The sequence below is a fragment of the Vanellus vanellus genome (genome assembly GCF_965231255.1).
Source record: "Vanellus vanellus genome assembly, chromosome: 2".
NCBI lineage: Eukaryota > Metazoa > Chordata > Aves > Charadriiformes > Charadriidae > Vanellus > Vanellus vanellus.
In genome coordinates this window covers 69,809,881-69,830,792 of record NC_138906.1, presented here as the reverse complement: position 1 = coordinate 69,830,792, position 20,912 = coordinate 69,809,881, and the positions used below count along the sequence as shown (strand labels likewise).

At 47.5% G+C, this 20,912-nt stretch overlaps 1 protein-coding gene across 1 annotated transcript in view; it reads left to right on the top strand.

Moving 5' to 3' along the window:
- Window positions 1-11,917: 11,917 nt before the first annotated feature.
- The window catches only part of E2F3 (E2F transcription factor 3), a 42,532-nt gene continuing 33,537 nt past the window's right edge, over window positions 11,918-20,912 (top strand). Inside the window, exon 1 of the mRNA XM_082499179.1 lies at window positions 11,918-11,976. Coding sequence (XP_082355305.1) covers window positions 11,962-11,976 — 15 coding nt within the window. The 5' untranslated portion in view covers window positions 11,918-11,961. The remainder of the gene's footprint in view (window positions 11,977-20,912) is intronic.

Sequence of the window (20,912 nt, the reverse complement as noted above, 5' to 3'; positions counted from 1 at the left end):
AACCCAGCCCAAATAATAGTTGGCTCTAACTCAGATCAGTTCCCCAGCCACAAGCAAAGGGAGGGGTAGCGCAGGGACAGGAATAAATGATAAGTGACTGCTTCTTCTGGTGGCAGTGACAGCTTCTGCCTGCTCAAGTTGTGCATGCAACCGCAGCCTAACAGCAGAGGCTGTTAGGGTCAGTGCTCAAGCCTGAATCATGTATGGATGATGTTGCAGCAATGTTGGATTGCTCTTCCTGTACCCCAGGTTCAGGTGTCTTCAAAAGGTACCTAATTTGAAGAGCTCTGGACAAAATAGAAGGCCAGAAGTCAGAAAACAGGAATGCCCCAAATGTCTTCATGTGCATCATGCTATGTTAGCACCTAGCTTCTGACAGGGAAGGCAGGAGATAGTCCCACAGAGATAGCTCTGACCACATGTGGAAACTTTGGGCTCTTGCTAACTTGTTTCCCACTGTATTCTAAATAGAGTGTGTTTCTGAAACCTTTATATGCAGAAATAATATTCAAGCATTATAAGTATTATTATTTGTTGTAAATATTTCTGATGCCTCCAAAATGCATGTCTTCAGTTACACCCCTGTGAAGATGAAGTATGAGATTTTGGACAAGCTGCCAGGTACTGGAGAAGTAAGGCCATATTCCTGAAAAAGCTATATTGATACAACAGTTCAAACCAAAGAAGAATGGTAACTGATGTTATATCCATGCATAATAAAGAGGAAAATGAGGATGAATATATCTACTTATAGAAACCCACTGTGAGGTGAAAGGTGGATTTATTTAAGAAAAATTGAAAAAGCACAGTAAAATCTAACTATGATCTCAAAGCAAACTTTACAAAAATTCTTGATGCAACAAGAGTTCACGAAATGTTAGGGAAGTTTAAAAGCAAAAGAGAAGGAAGAAAAGGATTTCCATCTCCAAAAATGGCAATGACTATACTTATCAAACCATAGATAATAGGAATTACGAAAAAATCCAGAACAAAACTTGTAATTTTGGTAGCATAGTATACTTTGTGCAACTCTGTACCTTTCTGAAAGAAAGGGCTGTTGGTTTTCTGGTTAATAAATAATAAATCTAACCATTTTGCCAAAGCCTGTAAATAAAGAGTCAGTTCCAAAAGTCAGTACATTATGAGAAACAGTTTCAGTGCATAGACTCTTTAGGCAAGCATTCAAAAAAGTAAATACAGCTTGCGATTTATCTGATCTGGATGAATGTGGAAAAGAAACCTAACAAACCTGGATTGAATTAAGACATTCCACTGGTATAACTTTCCTACAACAATCCCACTAGTTAAAGAAGGGTAAAGGGGGCCTTGTGTACACAGAGATGAAAAACTTCTAGTTACAGAAGAGACAGTGCCCTAATAAAGTAGTTCTTCTCCTGTCTCCTCTAAGAGGAGGTAATTTCGAGCTGGATTGATGGAAGGAATATAAGCCGAGCACCATGGTCCCTGTCTTGTAGGCCCTGACCCAGGGCAGGAAACAGTCCCCCAGCCACTTGGCCATCGATGCTCTTCCTCGCCCTCTGCCACCCACCTAACCTCATCCCCAGCCCAGGCTCCCACCATGTAGCTCTGTGCTCAGCAGCCGTTCCTGTGCTGCCTAGGGAAATCTATGGGTCTGAACCAAACACTCAAGCTCTTCCTATCCAGTGCATTGAGAGAAACAGGCACCCAAGATTAAGAGCTGGCCCTCAACAAAAACCCCAAATGAGCAGGAAGCTTCAAAGGGGTCCTTACTCCAGCTCTTCACAGCAAGTTACTTACCAGAAGTTGAAATTTTCTCTCCTTGTTTGCCCACAACAAGGGATATTGGAGGTCTGGGTTCAGATTTGTCTTCTGCCTGCTTTGGAAAATGGGTTTGAACATTTATCTCTGTCCTAGGAGAGTGTGCGGGCTGTGGGCACTCTCCAATGGAGCTATTCCACTACCAGGCAGACCACTGTCACAGCAGCTCCTCAGCAAATGACTTCAAGTGATCGATGCAGAGAACTGGATTGCTCCAATGAAGAAAACTGGAGAAAACTCCAGAAGATTAAACTGAAACAGATTCCTATGAGAATGCCCTGGAACTGTCTCTCACCCAAGAAGTCCCCAAATAACTTGCTCTTTAAAAAGAAAACCTTGAAGATAAAAATACACAAAAATGAACAAAACATGTATTAGCAATATTATGTACCTGATCTTAATAACCTTTTGAATCCAGTTCTTCTCCTGAAGCATGAGAGGTTCAGGACCTGCATGGGTAGCTGTCCCACAGACTTCTGCATGCTCCAGAGGCCAGGAGCTGAGGCGAAGCAATCCCCTCTGGGTGCAGCCTCTTCACAAACAGTTATTTGGGCTTGGTTATTACAAGGGGATTTTTTGGTCTTTTGGAAGGCTATTGGTTCAGTTATACAAAGGCTTAAAGATTGAAGGTCTGAGTGGTAGATTTAAGAGGGTTAGATGGCTTGAGAGCAGCTTGATTTTAGGTTCTTTGTGTTTTAAATAGCACTCGATCAAGATGAAGAAGGTCTCGATTGCTATGTGAGGACATGGTGCAGGAGGCTACTATGGATGTTAACTCTTTATGTAAAGTTGGACTGAATTGACAAAAGGAATCAGAACTGGCCACAGAGGAACAGACCCAATGTCTCTTCTCCCTCCTAGTGAAACCCCTTGCACTAGGCCATGTTCTCAGAAGGTGAGAACTGCGAGGTGTGCTGTAATCCCACTAGAAGAAAGGCAGAAATTTGCAACAGAAGGACCAAAAGTCTAGCAAGTAGCCAATCCCCTAATCCTGCAATACACAGACACTTAAAGTCACCTTGTGATAACTACCCTGCATAAGGTCAAGTACATGTTTCTGTCTTTCTGTGATAGGGGTGTAGTGCCCTTCCATCTCCTCAAGCAGATAGTCAGACTCGACGTTCCTCACTAAAATCCCTCCTAAAGCAGAACTATGCTGACATACAGAATTTATAATGCATGCATGATTTTTGTTGTATTTTTGTATCATTTGCTGCAAATGAAAATTATATGTTTACCAATATAAATACAAGCACAGGCAGTGAAGTGTAGAAATGGAAGACATTAACTAGTTTATAGATATATACAGCAGGGTTTTTTAACATAAATACATGACAACATGCAAAGAATTGAAATGCTGATGGAATAGCAACAGACTGTGATGACCGTGCCAACAGTTAAAAAAAATAAAGTCATTAACCCTGAAAAATAAACTCATATGAACCAAGCAATCGTTTCTCCACCACAAAGTTCTTTTGGTGACTAGGATTCATGGCTGTTACACAGGTAAAATGAGGAGATGCTACCAAATGCTGCTGTGTTGCTCTATGCCTTCGCTCTAGTTAGGCGGTCTGCTGCTTTCCCTGAAACCACTGAAATGGGAGGGATGGCTCATTGGTATAAGGGTTGTCCCCTCGTCTAATTATTTTTTTAAGGCAAAGTGACATTTCAAGCTTGATGCCTTTTAAAAATTAAGGGGTGATAGTCCTGTAAATGTTTCCAGAAACTGTTAATTAAGTACACCCAGTAACTAGATCACATGCTGCTCACAGGAGTCATTTCACAGCTAAATTCTGAGATCACCTTCTTCGTAGAAATTACAGAATAAGGAAGTCAATTTAGTTTGTTTAGTTTCATTTCTCTGTTTTTTAAAATTTTGTCTCTATCCTAAAAAATATCATTATAATTGCTGTAAATTTTGTAAGTGTAAATGCGATTAATGAATTTGCCCAGGTTTTATGCATTTACTTCACAAGGGTTCATTTTTTTTAGTTGGTTAGTTGGATGTTTGTTTTTAGCTCTGAATTCCAACTAAGAGGAAAAGGGGTCTAATGACATAAACTGTGTTCAAAGGTTGTGGAATCATATTAGATTATTTCCAGTAATGTCCAAAATATGTAGCCCTCTGCACAAAAGCAGATTCTGCTATTACTTTACTGCAGCTCCATCATGTTTATTCTCGAATTGCTCTCCAGAAGGGATACTTATATATCATTCTCTGGGAGGGTAGGCATGCCTATACTTAAGGTTACCCAGCATTTCTCATTGAGACCCAGTTTTTAAATCATCATTCACCTTCTGAAAGCTAAATCATTTGGTCTGAAATTTCACAGAGATGATGTCCTCAGCCTGACATTTTTGGCCAGGACTATTAAACTACTTGAGAAACAAGGCGAAGTAACACAAGCTGTCTTTAGAAAATATGGTAAGCTTTCCTTCGAAGCAAAGCCTTGAAATTTGGTCAAGGATAGCTCTAATGCAATTTTTCTGAAAATGATTTTTTTCTGAAAAGTGAAACATACTAAACATCACAGCTTGCAATTGTTTAGCAGAGATTCACTAATTCTTAGTAGCTGCTTCAGAAGATGTTATCCTAAGATGGCAATCAAGAGTAGAGGGAGCAAGGCAAAAAGTAGGATCACAACCCAGACTGGAAAAGAGCCAACTTCTTTGGGTATCTGCCTGGAAGAATCCCATGGGACATTGTCCTGGAGAGAAGAGGAGACCAGAAGATCAGTTGCTTTTCAGGGATGACCTCCTCCGCACTAAAGATTTGTCCATCCCAATGAGCTGGAAATCACGCAAAGGCAGCAAGAGGCTGGTGTAGATGAACAAGGAGCTCCTGACAAAACTCAAACATAAGAAGAAAGCATGTGGAAGCAGGGACAAGTGACCAGGCAATAATATGGAGATGCTGTCCAAGCATGCATGGTTAGGAAAGCCAAAATCCATCTGAAGTTGAATCTGAAGTGGGATGTGAAAGACAAAACCAAGAGTTTTTCTAGGTACATCAACAGCAAAAGGAAGATGAGGGAAAATGTGGGCCCACTGCTGAATGGGGAAAGGGTCTTGGTGATAAAGGACATGGAAAAGGCTGAGGTACTGAACGCATTCCTTGCCTCAGTCTTTACTGGTAAGATTTGCCTTCAGGAATCTCAAGTTCTGGAGAGACTGGTGGGAAGGTCTAGAGGAAGGATGATTTACCCTAGGTAGAGGAGAATCGAATTGGGGAACATTTAAACAAACTGGGCATACACAAGTTCATGGGACCTCATGGGATGTACCCAGGAGTGCTGAGGGAGCTGGCCAATGGCACTGTGAGGCCACTCTTGATAATCTCTGGCAGGTCATGGCCACTGGGAGAGGTTCCTGACGACTAGAAGAAGGCAAATGTCAATCCTGTCTTCAATTATGGCAAGAAGGAGGATTGGGGAAATACAGATCTGTGAGCCTTACCTCAGTCCATAAGGTGATGGAGCAAATTATCCCGGAAAACACTTCCAAGCACATGAAGGACAGGAAAGTGATTGGGAGTAGTCAGCTTGCATTTATGAAGACAAAGATACGCTTGACCAACCTGATAGCATTCTACAGTGAGATTGACTGGTTCAGTGGATAAGGGGAGAGCAGTGGATGATGTTTATCTTGACTTCAGTAAGGCTTTTGACAGTGTCTCCTGTAACATCCTCATAAACAAATGGATGAAGCATGGGCTATATTAAATGGACAGTGAAGTGGAATGAAAACTGGCTGAACTGTGAGGCCCAGAAGGTTCTCATCAACAGCACAAAGTCCAACTGGAGGCCAGTCATTAGTGGTGTCTGGTAGGGGTGAATACTGGGGCCCACAGTGTTTAACATCTTCTTTAATGACCTGGATGATGGGATGTCACACTTTCAGTGACAGCAGGAAGCACATATCCCACCACTCTCAGTACTTCCTCCAGATGTCCACTTGCTGTCATGCAAGTTGTGTTCCAGATGTGTGATCACAAGCACAGAATCCCATCCCTGCCTTCTCAACTCGTCCTTGGATGCTTATGAAGTCAAGCTTCAAAATTTAGGAAATTGGGTTCTTAAAGGTTAATAATGAGGAAAGTAGTTTTTTGTACAGTCTCAGTTCTGCCCCTTGCATGCATGCATAGTGATACAGTCTTTCATTATGTGAACATTATTCCTTGCACAATTCTTCGTTCAGTATGGAGGATGGGCAGGTCTTGTGTCGTAAGTAGCTGTTCAGTATTATCTGACCTCAAAATTATTCCATGTACAGGGCTATACATTTATTTACTGTCTATTACTATTAAGACCCTTTTTAGAGACAGTTTTTTTAACTCAGGAAATTTTGCAGTCCTAATTTTTACATTGTTCAGAATCTTCTTCATGGGGGAAGTCACATTAGAATCCAGATCTCTGGGGCAGCTTTTAGCCATTTTAACATCAAGGCAAAGCTTAATCTCCATTGCTGCTTCCACTACCTGCAACAACAGTCAAAATACCCAAGAAAGCAATCCTCGTTACACAGATTTCAGGACAAATGCAGCCTTCTCCCTAAATGACACTGCATGGGTAAAAGTGCATATCATCATACAGATATAGACCATATTCCCAAGGATAGTAGTATAGTACCATAGTACCATACTCACAAGGAAAGACACACATCAGACTTAGGAGATACTATAATCTCCCAAGCCTTTGAGTTCTGCAGGGTATTTTTCCTGCAATAGATACCTGGATGATGACATCCCAGCAGGCAGCAATTTGATTTTATAGACCAACAGAGGTTCTTGGGCCTGCAATTAACTTCCTTTACATAGCTCTCTGTACACTTCTTATGTATGTTTTACTTTCCACTTTCTTTAGGTTCTTTCCATTAGCTATAGCGAGAGAATTATGTGTTTAATAGGTCCCACTGCAAACTGAAATATCTGCCACAGACCTGTGTTTAAAGAAAAGAAAGCGCACCTCTTCTCCCACAGTGTTTTCTGCACAAGTCAGTTTATGGACAATGAAGTTGCTTTTCAGATGAACCCTGTGTTTTTCTTTGAAGTTTCTCCACCAGCCTCACCAGACTCACAGCACAACTCTGCTTCCAGAAGACAAGAACATGTGACCTTGCCATTCAGACAATATGGGCCGTGTCTCCTGGCCACCCCATGCAGCTGGTGCGCATTTCTGGGTCTAGCCTTTTACAGCTGGTTACAGGGAAATGCTACCCAGCACAGTTTCTTCTCCTGCTGGAATAAGGTTTTCTTTTCTTTTTCTTATGTAAAAATAGATGGCGCCTTTCTGGATTTATTGCAGTTCAGTTAAAGTGTCCTTCTGAGTGTAACGGGATTTTGCTTGTTTCTTGAAAATTCTTAACCTTTCTTATGCGTTACGCCAGACCCTTTTCCTTCACAATGAAAAACAGCACACAAAGAAACAACGTAGGATTTAACTGTTAATAGCTTAGCTTTACTTTATTTCAACTGCTTGACTTATACCCTTTACAGAGTAATGAGCTATTAGAAATTTAGATAATGAAAGAACCAATATACAAAAGTGAATTCTGAAGTATACTGTGCCTGAGCCTGTGCACTGCCTCTTTTGCTCCCTTTGTTTGACTGTTTTGTTTCTGCTCCTGAGATCCTGGCTATTTCTACTATATCTACATCACTCTTTTCATACTTTAAAGGTCAGCTCTAAAGATTCTCTACTTTTGCTGTTGTCACCTTGCTATCACGGAATCACGGAGTTTTCAGAGTTGGAAGGGACCTCTAGAGATCATCTAGTCCAACTCCCCTGCCAAAGCAGGATTGCCCAGAGCACATTACTCAGGACTGCATCCAGGCGGGTCTTGAAAATCTCCAGGGAAGGGGACTCCACAACCTCCCTGGGCAGCCTGTGCCAGTGCTCTGTCACCCTCACCGTAAAGAAGTGTTTCCGTGTATTTGAACGGAACTTCCTGTGTTCTAACTTGTGCCCATTACCCCTCGTCCTGTCACTGGGAATCACTGAAAAGAGCCTGGCTCCATCCTCCTTCAACCCACCCTTTAGATACTTGTACGCCATAATAAGGTCTCCCCTCAGCCTTCTCTTCTCCAGGCTAAAGAGTCCCAGCTCCCTCAGCCTTTCCTCATAAGGGAGATGCTCCAATCCCTTAATCATCTTAGTTGCCCTTCGCTGGACTCGCTCCAGCAGTTCCCTGTCCCTCTTGAACTGGGGAGCCCAAAACTGGACACAGTATTCCAGTTGTGGCCTCACCAGTGCAGAGTAGAGGGGGAGAATGACCTCCTTCGACCTACTGGCCACACTCTTCCCTATGCAGCCCAGGATTCCATTGGCCTTTTTGGCGACAAGGGCACATTGCTGGCTCATGGATAATTTACTGTCTATGTTTGTACCTTGTTTCTTTATTGCTTTTCTTTCCTTATGAGGTAACAACATGGACCATGTTTCTTCTCGTCATCTGGCAGGATCCTCGATTATTTCCTCCCCCTCCTTAATCTTTTTTTTTTATACAGTTGTCTCTATCCACATAGTTTCCTAGATGCCTTTTTATCTCTCCTCTTTTTACTGAAGAGTCCCCATTACTCCTTTCACAGCTGCCCACGGTTACCTTTCTTTCCTCTTATTTCCATTTCCTTTCCTCTAGGATATGCAAAAGCAATGTAGTGTCAACATTTCCATACATGGAAAAAAATATTTTGAATGATAAGCAAGCTTACTGCCCGCCTGCCCGCACATTTTTCTGTATCTGAACTTTTCCCTCCCCATCCACTTGCTGTCGGTATTCCTCAGCTTCTGCCCCAGGAACCTTCTCCTGCTACGAGGCAGCAAGTCCTGGCATAGGATGCCCTCACACGATGGGTAGTTAGCTGAAGATGGCAGAGACCATGGCAGAGGAAAACCGTAAAAGACGCTCCAGAAGAAGACTGAAGATGGACTCTGCAGTAGGGAGTGTTTCTCCCTGCCTCCACTGAGGATACGCCTCATCCAGACAGCAAGATGTTGCTATACCTGCCGTGGCCAAGGCACACTGACCACAGCTCTCAGCTGCTTCACACTGTGCACTGGCACAAAGTTGGACGTTGCTGGCTGACTCCTTAAGAGCAGTCCACAGTAGCAGAACTGCAAATTTAGACAAAATTTTAAATGATGCTAAGGTTCTGCAGAAGAACATGAAGTTTTTCAGCCAAGCCCTGCTCCAGCCTGGTCTGGAAGGACCATAATGAAGACTTGGAAAGGCTTTTAGACTTGGAAAGGCCCTGGATGCCCAGCCCAAAGTTGCATCACCCTTAAAAGAAATTGTCCTTATCTATTAAAAAAACTCCTGTATCCTTGGGTAGGCTGCTAAGGGGTTTCCTCACTTCAACGTCTATTGATCCCTAATTATCTAGTTTAAATCTAATATTGCTTAAAAAGTCCATTACATTCCCTACGGAGGAAGAGCACTCTCTTTGTGACCCGTTGCGTATCAGATCATCACTGCCATGTCCTCTTCCCCTGGCAAAACAAAAGACAACCTTTGTAGTAGGACACATTTTTCTCACCATGTTTTTTTATTCTTGTTTTCCTCTGGATTCTCTCCAGGCTGTATCTTCCCTAACACGCAGTGCCCGGAATTGTATGCTGTAGCTTAATCAAGGCCTCTCCAATGCCAAATGGAGCAGAATTTCTTCCTTTGATGGAAAACATGCCCAGAATGGAAGATGCCCTCCTTTTACGTGCAGCAGCATCACACCACAGGTATCCGCTCTGTTTGAGCTGGGGTCAGATCAGGGGGAATTTTAAGCAGACTCGATGGAGCAACTTGTTCGTATACCTGCGAGTGTTGGACACGGGGAATGTTACCAAGGGAAAGGGTCTTCATCTGCCCGATTCAGCAGCATCCGCCTGCATGTGCAGCCTGCGGCACATCTGTTAGGAACACTGCTGGCAGGGTGTGAGGGAGGAGAAACAAAACGTGGGAAAACTGGGCACGGCCAGTGGGGGAATTTAAAAAGTTAAGGGGGCATTTAACTTTAGGGGGCATTTACTAAGTGAAGCTGCTGCCCAGAAAGTGGAAACAGCTGGTGAACATAGGTTCCATTGTTTTACTTCTCGGAGGTAATACAGATGCTAAGGGAAGGGAGTATTTTGGTGGGCGGCAAAAAATAAACGAAATGTCTCCGACAGGCTGATTTGAAGAGTTAGGGGTGCAGAAGTCCGAAGACGACGGGAAGGGGCTTCTCCAGCTACCGGTGAGCGTGAGATCCCGCCGGCTCCCAGCAAACTCCACCCGCGCAAGCTGGCGCCTTTCCGAGCGCACCAGGGCGAGGACTCAGGTGACCCCTTCCGAAGCAGCAGAAGCGCCGGCCCAGCGGAAGGGGAGGGGGGGACGCCAGCCTCCCAGCCCTTCCGCAGCAGCGGCGGCGGCAGCGAGGGGAAACCCCGCTAGTCGGCCGGGACCGCGCCTCCTCGGTGTGTGTGTGTGTGTGTGGGGGGGGTGCAAACCGACATCCCCCGTCTCACCCCGTGGGGGGGCCCCGCCGGGCCGAGGGGCGGGGCGGGCCGAGGGGCGGGCCCGAGGCGCGGTCCCGCCCCCCCGGGGCGGCCCTTGCGACGGGCAGGTCGCGGCAGGCGCCGCCGCAGCTGTCACTGTCAGAGAGCCGGCGAACCGGCGGGATCCCGGCTCCTGGGAGGGAGGGGGGATTCCCCCTCCCCAGCCTCGCCCCCGCAGCCAATCGGCGGGCGGCATGCAAATCGCCGCCGCGCCGGGTCGGTGGGCGGCGGGCCAGTGGGAAGGCAGAGGGGCGGGGAAGCGGCGCCCCGTTGGACGGCGGGGAGGGCGGCGGGGGCCAATGAGGCGGCGAGGCGGGCGGGGCGCGCCCCGGGGGCGGGGCCATGCAAATTTGGTTTGAAAAGAGGGCGGGAAATCCGAGTTTCGCGGGAGGCCCTTGGCGCGTAACCCGTCTCCTTTCCCTTCATTCATTGTCAGCAGCCGCCGCTTCCTGGAGCCATTTTCCAGCCGGCCCCACACAGCGGGAGCGGCCCCGCTCCATCCGCCGCATCTGCTCGCCCCGCCGCCTCCGTCCCCCCCCGGCGCCCCGCATCCTGCAGCCGGGGCCCCCCCGGCACCCGCAGCCCCCAGTATTTTGCGCGAGGCCTCGGCATCGAGGAGGAAAGGAGCTGGGAAGGCCGGGGGGGGGGGTGGGTGGGAGGAGGGACGGGGGGAGGAGGAGGAGACGCGGCTGCGGGGACAGACCCGGAGGGAAGGATGAGAAGGGGACTCCAGCCGCCGGCCCCGGCAGCGCCGCCGCCCGCACCGTCCACGGACTCCAGAGCAGCCCCCGCCGGCTTCCCGGCCCGCTTTGCCGCCGGCACCTTCATCCAGATCCGCAGCACCGGCACGGTGGCGGCGGCGGCGGCGCCCTGTGTTGTCTCCACCGCCGCCGCTTCCCAGGCTCCCGGTGCCTTTGCCCCGGCGGCGGATGGGGGCCAGCCCGCTGGCAGCTCGCTGTACTGCACCCCCCACGGACCCGCCGGCAGGACGGCGCTGCTGCAGCCCGCTCTCGGCGGAGGCCGCCCCCCGGTAATTCTTTTTTTCCCCCCGTCCCTGCGGGAGGGTGAAGGGGGACGGTGGGGGATCAGCGCCAGGCAGGCCCTCTCCCCGCCGCCGTCCGGGCCCGGGGGCGGGCGGGCGGGTAACGTTGGGGGGAGGCGGGGGGGGGGAGGGAGAGCAGGAAAGGCGGAGGCAGCGCTTTGTTGCAATAAACTTTCCTGCCTCCTTCCCACCCCCCGCTGCCGGGTCTTATTTAAAAGGAAAAAAAGAGGAGAGGGAAAAAAAAAAAAGGGGGGGGGAATTAATAATCCCCCGCCACGTCCCACCGCACGGGCGCAAAGACCGAGAAGCCGGCGGCGGGGAAGGGCCCCGCTTCCCTCGCCCCCACCCCCAACCCCCTGGGGGCGGGGGGGGCCGGGCCGGGCCGTGCCCCGCCGGTGTCTCCGCTTCACCCCCGGAGCCGCCGGTGACGTCTGGCACACGTGCGCGGAGGCCGCGGTTGTGACTGGGAGCCGGGGCGGGCGGGGAGGGGGACGCCGCTTCCTCCTCCTCCTCCTCCTCCTCCTCCTCCTCCCTCTGGCCTGGGACAGCCCGACCGCCGGCCGGCCGCCCCCCCGTCCCCCGCCGCTCTCGGAAATGCCCCTGCAGCAGGTCAGTGACTCGTGGGGCGGCGGCGCGCACCGACACCCCCCCTTCCCCCTCCCCAAATTCCACCCCACCCTCCCCTTAAAATTTCCACACTCCCCTCAAAAAAAAAAAAAAAAAAAAAAAAAAAAACCAAACCAAAACCCAACCAAATTCCGCCACCCCTCCCACCCCCACTCGTGGGGTTTTCTTTGTCCTCGCTGTTTTCGGGTGCTCGCTTGGCCCTCGTGGGCTCCGCCGAGTTGGAGGGTGCGGGGCATCCCCGCCGGGCGGGGGTCGTGGACGGCGTGTGGGGGTGGGCTCACCTGCCCGCCGGACCCCCACCCGGCGACGTGGGGCGCCGTCCGCGACCCCCACCCGGCGACGTGGGATCTCTAAACTCCCTCCCACCTCTTCCCTTCCCGGCCCGGTGCGCCCCTGCCCGGGCAAAAAGGGTTTTAACAGCTTCCCCCCCCCCCCCCCCTTCCCCCCCCCGCCATCCGCATCAAGTCGGAGATGGTACAGGTATGGGATGCTGCTGTAATTCTGAAATACTTTTGTAAGAGCTCGGGAGCAGCGCGTCGCGGCTTGGTGCGGCGGGGAGAGGATGAGGATGGCAGGAGCTGCTTTGCGCGTGGGTTTTTGCAGGTGTTGGTTGCTGAGGTAGCGATGGAAGTTTCAAGGTTTGTCGAATCCCATCCAAACCTTTTTTTTTTTTTTTTTTTTAATAAGAATATTTGCTAGAAAAGATAAGTGATTTTTCAGTTGGTCTTCAGCATATCCTAATAGTGATTGGTGTCAAGCAGGCCGGTTCAAGCCGCTTTGTAAAGCTGTCCTTATGCAAAGGTTTGATTCCTAGAAGGTGGTGGTAAGCAAATACAAAGAGGAGGATGTGTAGTGGGATGATTCGGGGACAATGATTGTGTTGTTTTTTGTTTTTGTGGGAGGGGTGTTGGTGTCTTAGGGGACTCCTAAAATTTCTCCTTAATGGGTGCTACAAGAGGGTTAAATATGAATTTAGTGCATTTTTCTTAGTATAGCATTCATGTCTTTTAATAGGAGGAACTCCTGGCCATAAAAGCATAGAGAGGGTTCCCCCCCCCCCCCCCCCCCCCAAAAAAAAAAGGGTTTGGAAGCAGGAAAGCAATTTTGGGCTCCACCTGCAAAAAAGTCATGAGTTTGTTGGATACCCTTAGCCCCCATGATTAGTTTGGGGAGGGAGGTGGGATGGGGGAGGAGGAGAGTGGTCAGGCTGGTGTATCTATAGGCTCGGGCTGGCACCCTCCCAGGGCGATAAGCCATCCATGGCACACACCAGGAAAGGGGCTGTGCATCCTGCTCGTCCCTGACAGCGGTGCCCCTCTTGGAGCCATGCTGGTTTGCGGCAGACCCGTCTTTAGGGAAGTAAGGCTGAAGTGCCCTCATCTTTCTGCTCCGCAAACCGCTTGGCATGGAGATGATCCAGCCTTTCCACGGTTCTCCAGCTCCCACCTAGTCTTCCCCCAAAACTCGCAGAGGATTTTCTGGGACTGGGAGGCGAGGGTATTTTCCCGGTTGGCTCCTAGCTGAGCGTTTTTGAGAAACTGATATCAAAGTCTGGTAAAAGGAGTGTGAAAGCACTGGGTAGTTGAGGCAGCAAGCTCGGGCGAGCGGCACCAGTATAAATTAGTTGAGTCGCAAGTAGTGCATGGAGACTGAGACCCCCCCCCCCCCCAGCTGAAAGCGAGGCCCTGCTATGCAAAAGACTATAGGGATAAGTATGAAATTTGGCCAGCACACCTGCGCTGGTTAGGGTTATGAAAATACTCTATCTTTGCAGATGTAACTGCACTGGCAACCCACCCATCGCTTCCAAATATAAACTATGGTATGAGTGGAAAAGAGTCAGTACAGCACTATAGTTTAGGCTGTTCAGGGAGGTGTTTGACACCAGCAAATGAAGAAGTTTATTTTGCCAAACCCTAATGCTTCCCCCACCTGGGAATTCGGTAGTTACTTTATCTATGGTTGCGTGAGCGTCACCATGCTGGAAAAGCCTTGAAAGGCGGCCTAGTCCGTAACAACAGGCAGCTCCAGCCTCAGAGAGATGAGAGCTTGCACACTCTTCCATCTCCCAAGCAGGTGTCTCGATACTGTCCAAAACCCGTTCCTTGCTGTGTCACGGCAGCTCCTGTGGCCAAGGGCTGCTAACCATGCTTTCCTACCCCGCTCAGCCCGGGCTCCGGGGGGCTGTGACCCAGGCTGCCCACCCTTTCAACTTGAGGAGCTTTTTCATGATTCCTGTGGAGTTAATAGAAAGTGTTACCGGGCAGATCTGAACCCCTGCCATGTCTTAAAGGCAAGTGGTAATGAAGAATTAACCCTTGCGAAGCAACCATCAGCTTGTGCTCCTGGGGGAAGGCAGAACCTCCAGAGATGGGGTCGGTGGTGCTGCAAGGGGCAGGTGGTCCTGCGTTCTCCCCTGCGCCCTGCCAGAGGCTGGTGCCTCTTCCCTTCTGGAAGCTCAGGCTTCCCAGGATGGAAAATTAACCCCGACCAAAATAAATAAATAAAAGTTTTCTGCTGGGCAGTCGGGTTGAATCAGCTAATGGAAGGTCTGGTAGGTGCTAGGGACCATCAAAGGAAGGCAGTGGTCAGAGAGGGCACAGGGGTGGTGACACCATGCTGTTTTGGTGGCAGTGAGCTTGCGAATCAACTTGTCTCCTTGTGAAAACGTGGGAGTAATTTATGTTTGATGAGGTACCCCAAAAGCATTCTCACTCATGTTGGCTTCTTGCTTGGTGTGAGAAAGTCACTACCATTTGCAAATCCCAGTACTCAAAAATGGGGCTGCTGTAAAAGCAAGCTGCTCAAAATGTTTCTAATTCAAATAGTGGAGAATTTCTTAGTGTCTTTGGGTTATAAAGATAAGCCTTTAAGAAGAGGGCCATTTTCTTAGCCATGAGAAAATGCTTAAATGGAGACACCACCCACATGTTAAGTCCTTTTTAAAAGGGGCTAAATCCTCTTAACGAGAATATCTTTAGAGAACTCCTGTGGCCTTTAGATGACATGAGCTGTGGAGAGGCTGGTTCGGCATACTTCAGAAGGGGGCGGGAGGATTTACATTTCCAAACTGAATACTTAGCACCTCTCTCATTTTTCTGGTGGTTTAGAAAGTACCTCTTCCTCCTTCTCAGCAAGCCACAGCTGGAAGGGGAGAAAAATGGGGTAACGCAGTCTTTCTCCTAGGTGTTAGGTAAAGGAGCAGGCCAAACAGGACATAAATACTGAGAAAGCGTTTGAGGTATGGGATAAAAACCTGTAAGTTGCATAAAAGTGGGTAGTTAACTAGTAGCTTTTCTTTATTTTGCAGGAATTAAAAGTTTTGTCGGTGTAGAAGACAGGTGTTTTCATATTTAGAGCTGTTTTTGTCTTTCTTTGTCTGATAGTTTGTGTTAGTACGAATGAATCCTAGCATGAGTCTGGGGCCTTTGCTTTTTGAATAGCATTTAAGGGAGTTTCTTTGGTTTAAATCCATCTCTTCCAGCGACAGACTGCTTCTGAGCCCAAGGAGGTACCACATGGTCCTTTGGCACAGCTATCTGAGAAGAGTTCAAAGAAGTATAAATCCTGATTGCCCTAACTGTGCCAACAAACATCTAGTGGAAAGCAGGCATCCTAATAAAAAAAGTACAGGAATAGCCTGTAGCTTGCTGTGCTTGCTGATGGTGGCTTTGCTGTCCTCATGCAGAGTCCAGCTATGCTGGTGTGGCTCCGTCTGCACCAAAGCTACTGAAGTACAGTAGGTTTCTTTCCCCGTGATAAGGGCTTCTGGCAGGTTTCCATGAGCAGCTGGGCCACTCAAAGGCTTTACTGTTGCTGGAAGGAGTAGGCTTTCTTCTCCCTCACCATCTCCTCTGGAGCACCTCCTTCACCCTACCCTTGGCCTGGCAGTGCTCCTCCTTCCCTTCTTCGTTTGGGGAGCGTCCAGCTGTGCTGGTGGGTTGGTTTTCTGCTGCTTTAACAAGGTAAAATAGTTGGGTCTGATGAGCAATTAGGTCTGGCATGCGGTAGGTATTAGGCATGCGTGGCCCAAGATGGGATGAGCGAGATGAAGGAAGGAGATGGGAGCTTTCACACGCAGTGGTGTCGAGGTGTTAAATTGTCTCACTGGGTCTCAGTTTTCAGAAGTTGGTCTTGCCTGTTCTCGCTGTGAAGGTATCTTCCTTCTGCCACCAGCCTGCTTGCCAAAGGCTGGATATGGGTCACTTTAGGACTAGTTTATTCCTCTGTAGAGGCCGCTTCAATTGATCAAGCGATTAAAGCCATTTTCTTTCCCGTCATTGCAGGTACATTGGTGCCGCTCTTAATTTTTACGGAGTGCTCATTTGTACTCACAAATGTGCAAGCATTAAAAAAAAAAAATCTTTAAACTTGGGAACTGCAGTATTTTGCAAGATGAAATGTTCTCCTGCTACTTCTCTGACTACATCTGCGGCAAACGTTTGAGGAAGGAACACAAGAAGAGGTCTTGCACAGGATAGCCCTTCTCCTACTTGCTTTGTGGGAGCACTTCCTTGCATAAGGGTTATGATAAGCTTTATAGCTACCAATGGCCTGTGATTTTTTTTGCCTAATCCCCGTTTGAAGCTAACTGTAGTTCTGACCCTATGTAGCAACAAGTTCTATCTAGGATTTAGTTATCTTGTATGGAAGCAAAAGTGGTTTTGTTTCTGCCTTTTTTTTTTTCTTTTTGAACTTGTTGTCTATAATGTCATTGGTTGATCCTAGATATTGCGGTAGGGGAAAATTACTTCCTCATATGTTTCTCAACACAGTTTATGATACATTATCTTCTGTCCTCAGTTGTCTTCTCCAAGCTGAAGAGTGATAGACTATTTAATTTGTCCTGAAACTAAAGCCATTAATGTTAAAATAGAAGTGTCCTTTATAAAAGAATTCCATGATTCTTGGAAACCAACATGTTTGTTAGTTGAGAGTTTTTACTTGACAAGCTTTTGTGGATTGGTGGCTCCAAAAGATGTTTAGAAGACAGGGTGGACCCACTTTGCAGGCCTAGCAGGAGCCAGAGATCCTTTCAGAGCCAGCTTGTTTTACAAGGTCTTAACCTGTCCCTGGGTGGGAAACGGGAGGTGTGGGGCAGAGGGGCCAAGTGTGCCTGACTACTGTGGGAGCGACTCATTACAAAGCGCAGGTCGCAAAAAAGGAAAACTAAGTAGCACCATTCCTCTGGTGTGGCTGTGGGAGGGGAATTCAGCCCACCCCTCCTGTCCAGAGCACCAAGAAGGGAGTTGGGTGAGAAACGAAGATGTGAGCTTTTCTTAGTAGCTTCAAATATGACACCTTCCAAACCTTCGGGCTTCACTTCTGAAGGTGTGTGCTGGGCTGAGGGCTGTGGCTGTGGTGGCAGGGTTGGTCCTGGTGCTGGTGTGGTGTGGTGGGAGGGTGGCTCAGGCTTTAATTCTGGTTTGTGGAGGAGCTGCCCGCTAAGGATGGGTTGGAGACCGTGACTTCAGTTTGCATGGGTTTCTCACACTGGCAGTGGTAGCGTAGATCCAGCTGTGCCCAGAGAGAGCTTTCAGCAGATGGAAAGCTCTTCTTAGTGTAACTAAGCCTCTGGATTGTACAGTCTCTGCAAATAATCCCATTTGCAGCTGGCAGCACTGAGTGTGTGTATATATGGTGGCCTCCTTACAAATGACTAAGTTGGACTTCAGGCTTTTTGTTTTGGCTGGCAGAGTTAATCACTTCCCATATTATTTTTCGAGAGCAGAATTGTGTTTGCTGTTGTGGGGAGAAGAAACCCCCTTTGAGTGCCTGGGGGTGGTGGTGTGAGGGAGGCTGCCGGTGCCCCCAGGACGGGGCTGTTATGGTGCTTGAGGTGCTGCTGCTGAAATATTTGGACTTGGTTTCAATTTCAGTTCTGTTGCCTGTTTGAAGACAGACTTGGCAAAATTGCCCAATTTATCACATCTTTAAAAGGGAACTATTTCACTTCTGTTTTCCTCGAGCAAGTTGGTCCAAAACCACACTTGTAAGTGCTATGCCTGGCATGGGTGTCTCCTGAAGTACTATGCTGTCTGCTTGGATGGTGCTGCTATTTGCTGGATCTTGTGGCGTTTGTGGAGTTCTTAATGCCTTGTGGGCTCAGGGTGAGCTGTGGTAAATATTTCCGTCTGCAAGCCCTCTAAAGGGAGAAGTCAAGAGTTGGACTAGATGTTGGTGAAGCCGGAGCATGCAGAAAATGGCCTCTGCTATGTGGTAGGAGTGTTCTACTTCATGCATTTCAGTCTTCCTTTTATGGATCTATGAATAACTCACAAATGTGTTGGTAGTTGTTTGCAAACTGAACTTGCCTGAGGTTAATGGCATGTGCTATGTATCTCCTGTCCTGCTTATGAATGTGAACAGTTGTTGACCTGACCTGTTACAGTGTGAAAACGAACATGCGAACTCTGCCACCGTGGCACGCGTGTGCCCTGCAGCTTTCGGGCTTTCGTGCCAAAGGTCTGTTGCCGAAGACTAAGCTAGGAAGGAAAGGTGGAGCATTGAAGATCACCTTCTCAGCATCAGCTGGCATCTTTTCTGTCACTGTGCTGAGTTACGTGGGCAAGCATGGCTTTTCTTTATTCCTGCCTCTAGAAGTAAAACCAGTACCCAGTTTCATTTCTTCGTTTAAGTAGGAGACTTAATTTGATCACCTGCGTCTACTTTCAAGATTCCATCCAACTTGTATGTGGCTGCATCTAGGCCCAGAAGTGTCCAGTACCTAAGGCTGACAGCATTTTCAGGTGCCCTACTTCAAGGGCCTAGGACTGGATTTTTTTAGGAAGGTATTGGGTGCTTCCTGTGATGTTCAGTTGCAGTACGGCAGATGTTGGGTCCTTCGTATCTTGAGTTTTATATAAAAAAGCCACTGTTAAAAAGCAGAGGCTGCTATACTTTGGCTTTCTTTTCTCTCTCTTTACAATGGGGTTTTAGAGTCTCATCATGTAGATGTTGCAAGCCACTAGTAGTTTTACAAAGATTAGTGAAAACTGGTAGAGAACATGTAAACAACCATTTTTGGTAAAAAGAAATTATATTGGGGAAACTGGATAACAAGAGGTGTCTGCTTAGCCTTGGCTGCTTCAGCTCCAGCATTCCTCCTCCGAGGTATGTGTGTGTTGGTTAATGTATGCATAGATTCCAGAGGTAATTTTCATTAATGAACTCCTTGAAAGACTTTATCCTCTTTATAATGCTGTTCTGGTTTGGGTTTTTTTTGGTGGTTGTACAGCTGTTGGTTCAAAGGTTGTTGCATATTGCATACCTTACTGCTAGAAAGCAGGGTGGGGGAAGAAACTCATTGGCAAACTTCCTTCCTTGTTAATTAAGGTGACATTAAAAGGTTCTGGTTTAGGACTCAATGGTGGCTGTCGCCATGCAGTGCAAGAGTTGAATTCTTATATACTATGTCAAGCTAATTGATCTATTCTACTAGTTCTCTCTAAATATGACTTTCTCTTAATTTTGGTTCTACCGGTTAGTTACAAAATCTTACTAAAATTGGAGTGCAGTAACAGATATAATTTTTCTTCTGCAAGCCACTGAATCTGCACTGCAGGATTTCAGGATTTTTACACATTTCAAAGTACAGATGTAATTTTAGAGTGAAACACTCTAAAATGAGTGTACTAAGCTATCCATAAAACTTAGCTTTCAAATTTGCCTTGTATGTTGTTCAGAAACAAACTGGCATGTAGACTCGCTTGCATCCCTCCTACCTAGACTTCCATTTAAGAGGTGTCATCTGGCAAATTTCAGGTCTGGAAGTAGAAAAGTAACCTCTTAGCCCTGCGTTTATATTGGTACGGTCCATTTGTGTTGACAGTAGGCTTCTGGCTTTTTGGGTGCTACCACAGTGTAAGTAGGTTAGTATGTAAAAATATAAAATGATGTGCAGAAAGGGTCTTATCTTAGACCGTATGTGCAATGGTGGTTCCCGTGTGTCAGGTTGTCTGTAGTGAACTGGAAAAGACATGCTCGAAGGAGCAGGTCTGAAGGGTTTGCTGTGTTCTCTGACTGCTTCTGTAATGGAAACTGGGCTTTCCTTCTCCCTCTGCTTGGGCTTTTTTAACATCTGCTGGTTTTAAGGTCATTTTTCCAACCAGAGACACTAGAAGTGGAATTATATGGAATTATAATGACTTGAGTGATGCTAGTAACCTAATAGTGCCTTTAATACTTGTTTTCTTTTGCTGCTAACTTCAGAATTAAATGGCAATTACCATGTATATATGCTGGTGTTATTTTGCCTTGCCAATGTCGTGTTTTTAGGCAGTGTTGGTCCCACACACTGACAGTCAGTTTTTTGTCCCCATACAGTAAGCTAGTTCACACTTTGTCTAATGTCTTTGCATAGCGGGAATTGATGTTGGTTACAGCTCTCACAGAAGGCTTTTGTGTGGCGGTATCTGAAAGCTGTCTTGTTGGAGCTCTTATCAAGGCTATTGCAATGAGGCCATTATCCCCACTCGTGGCCAACATAGATATTCGCAGAAATTTTTATAATAATGCTTAGTAAGTGGCACGCTGGTACAGAGCGACAATGCTGGAGTGGTACAGAAATAATACCCGAGGTGGCAGCCGTGCCGCGGCGGGGCGTTATCTGTCCTTGCAGACCGGGGACAGGGTGGGAAGGGAACCCCGCGCAGGGCAGACGGAGGGTGGTGATCAGGGCTATCGCAAGCACGAAGAATCCTGGCCGTCGGCTCAGCAGAATAAAGTTTTATTTTTCATGGTAAGACTTTTATCGAGCAGCTCCAAGTAACCCAGGTCCAAATTGCTGTATAATAGTTCTGTATCTTGTTCTTTTTTTTTTTTTTTTTTTTCTGCACGGTATCTGTAGCCTAAAAACGTCTCTTGGGAGTTATGTAAAACTGCGAGTCGGGTGAGAGGAAGCTGAAACTTCACAACTC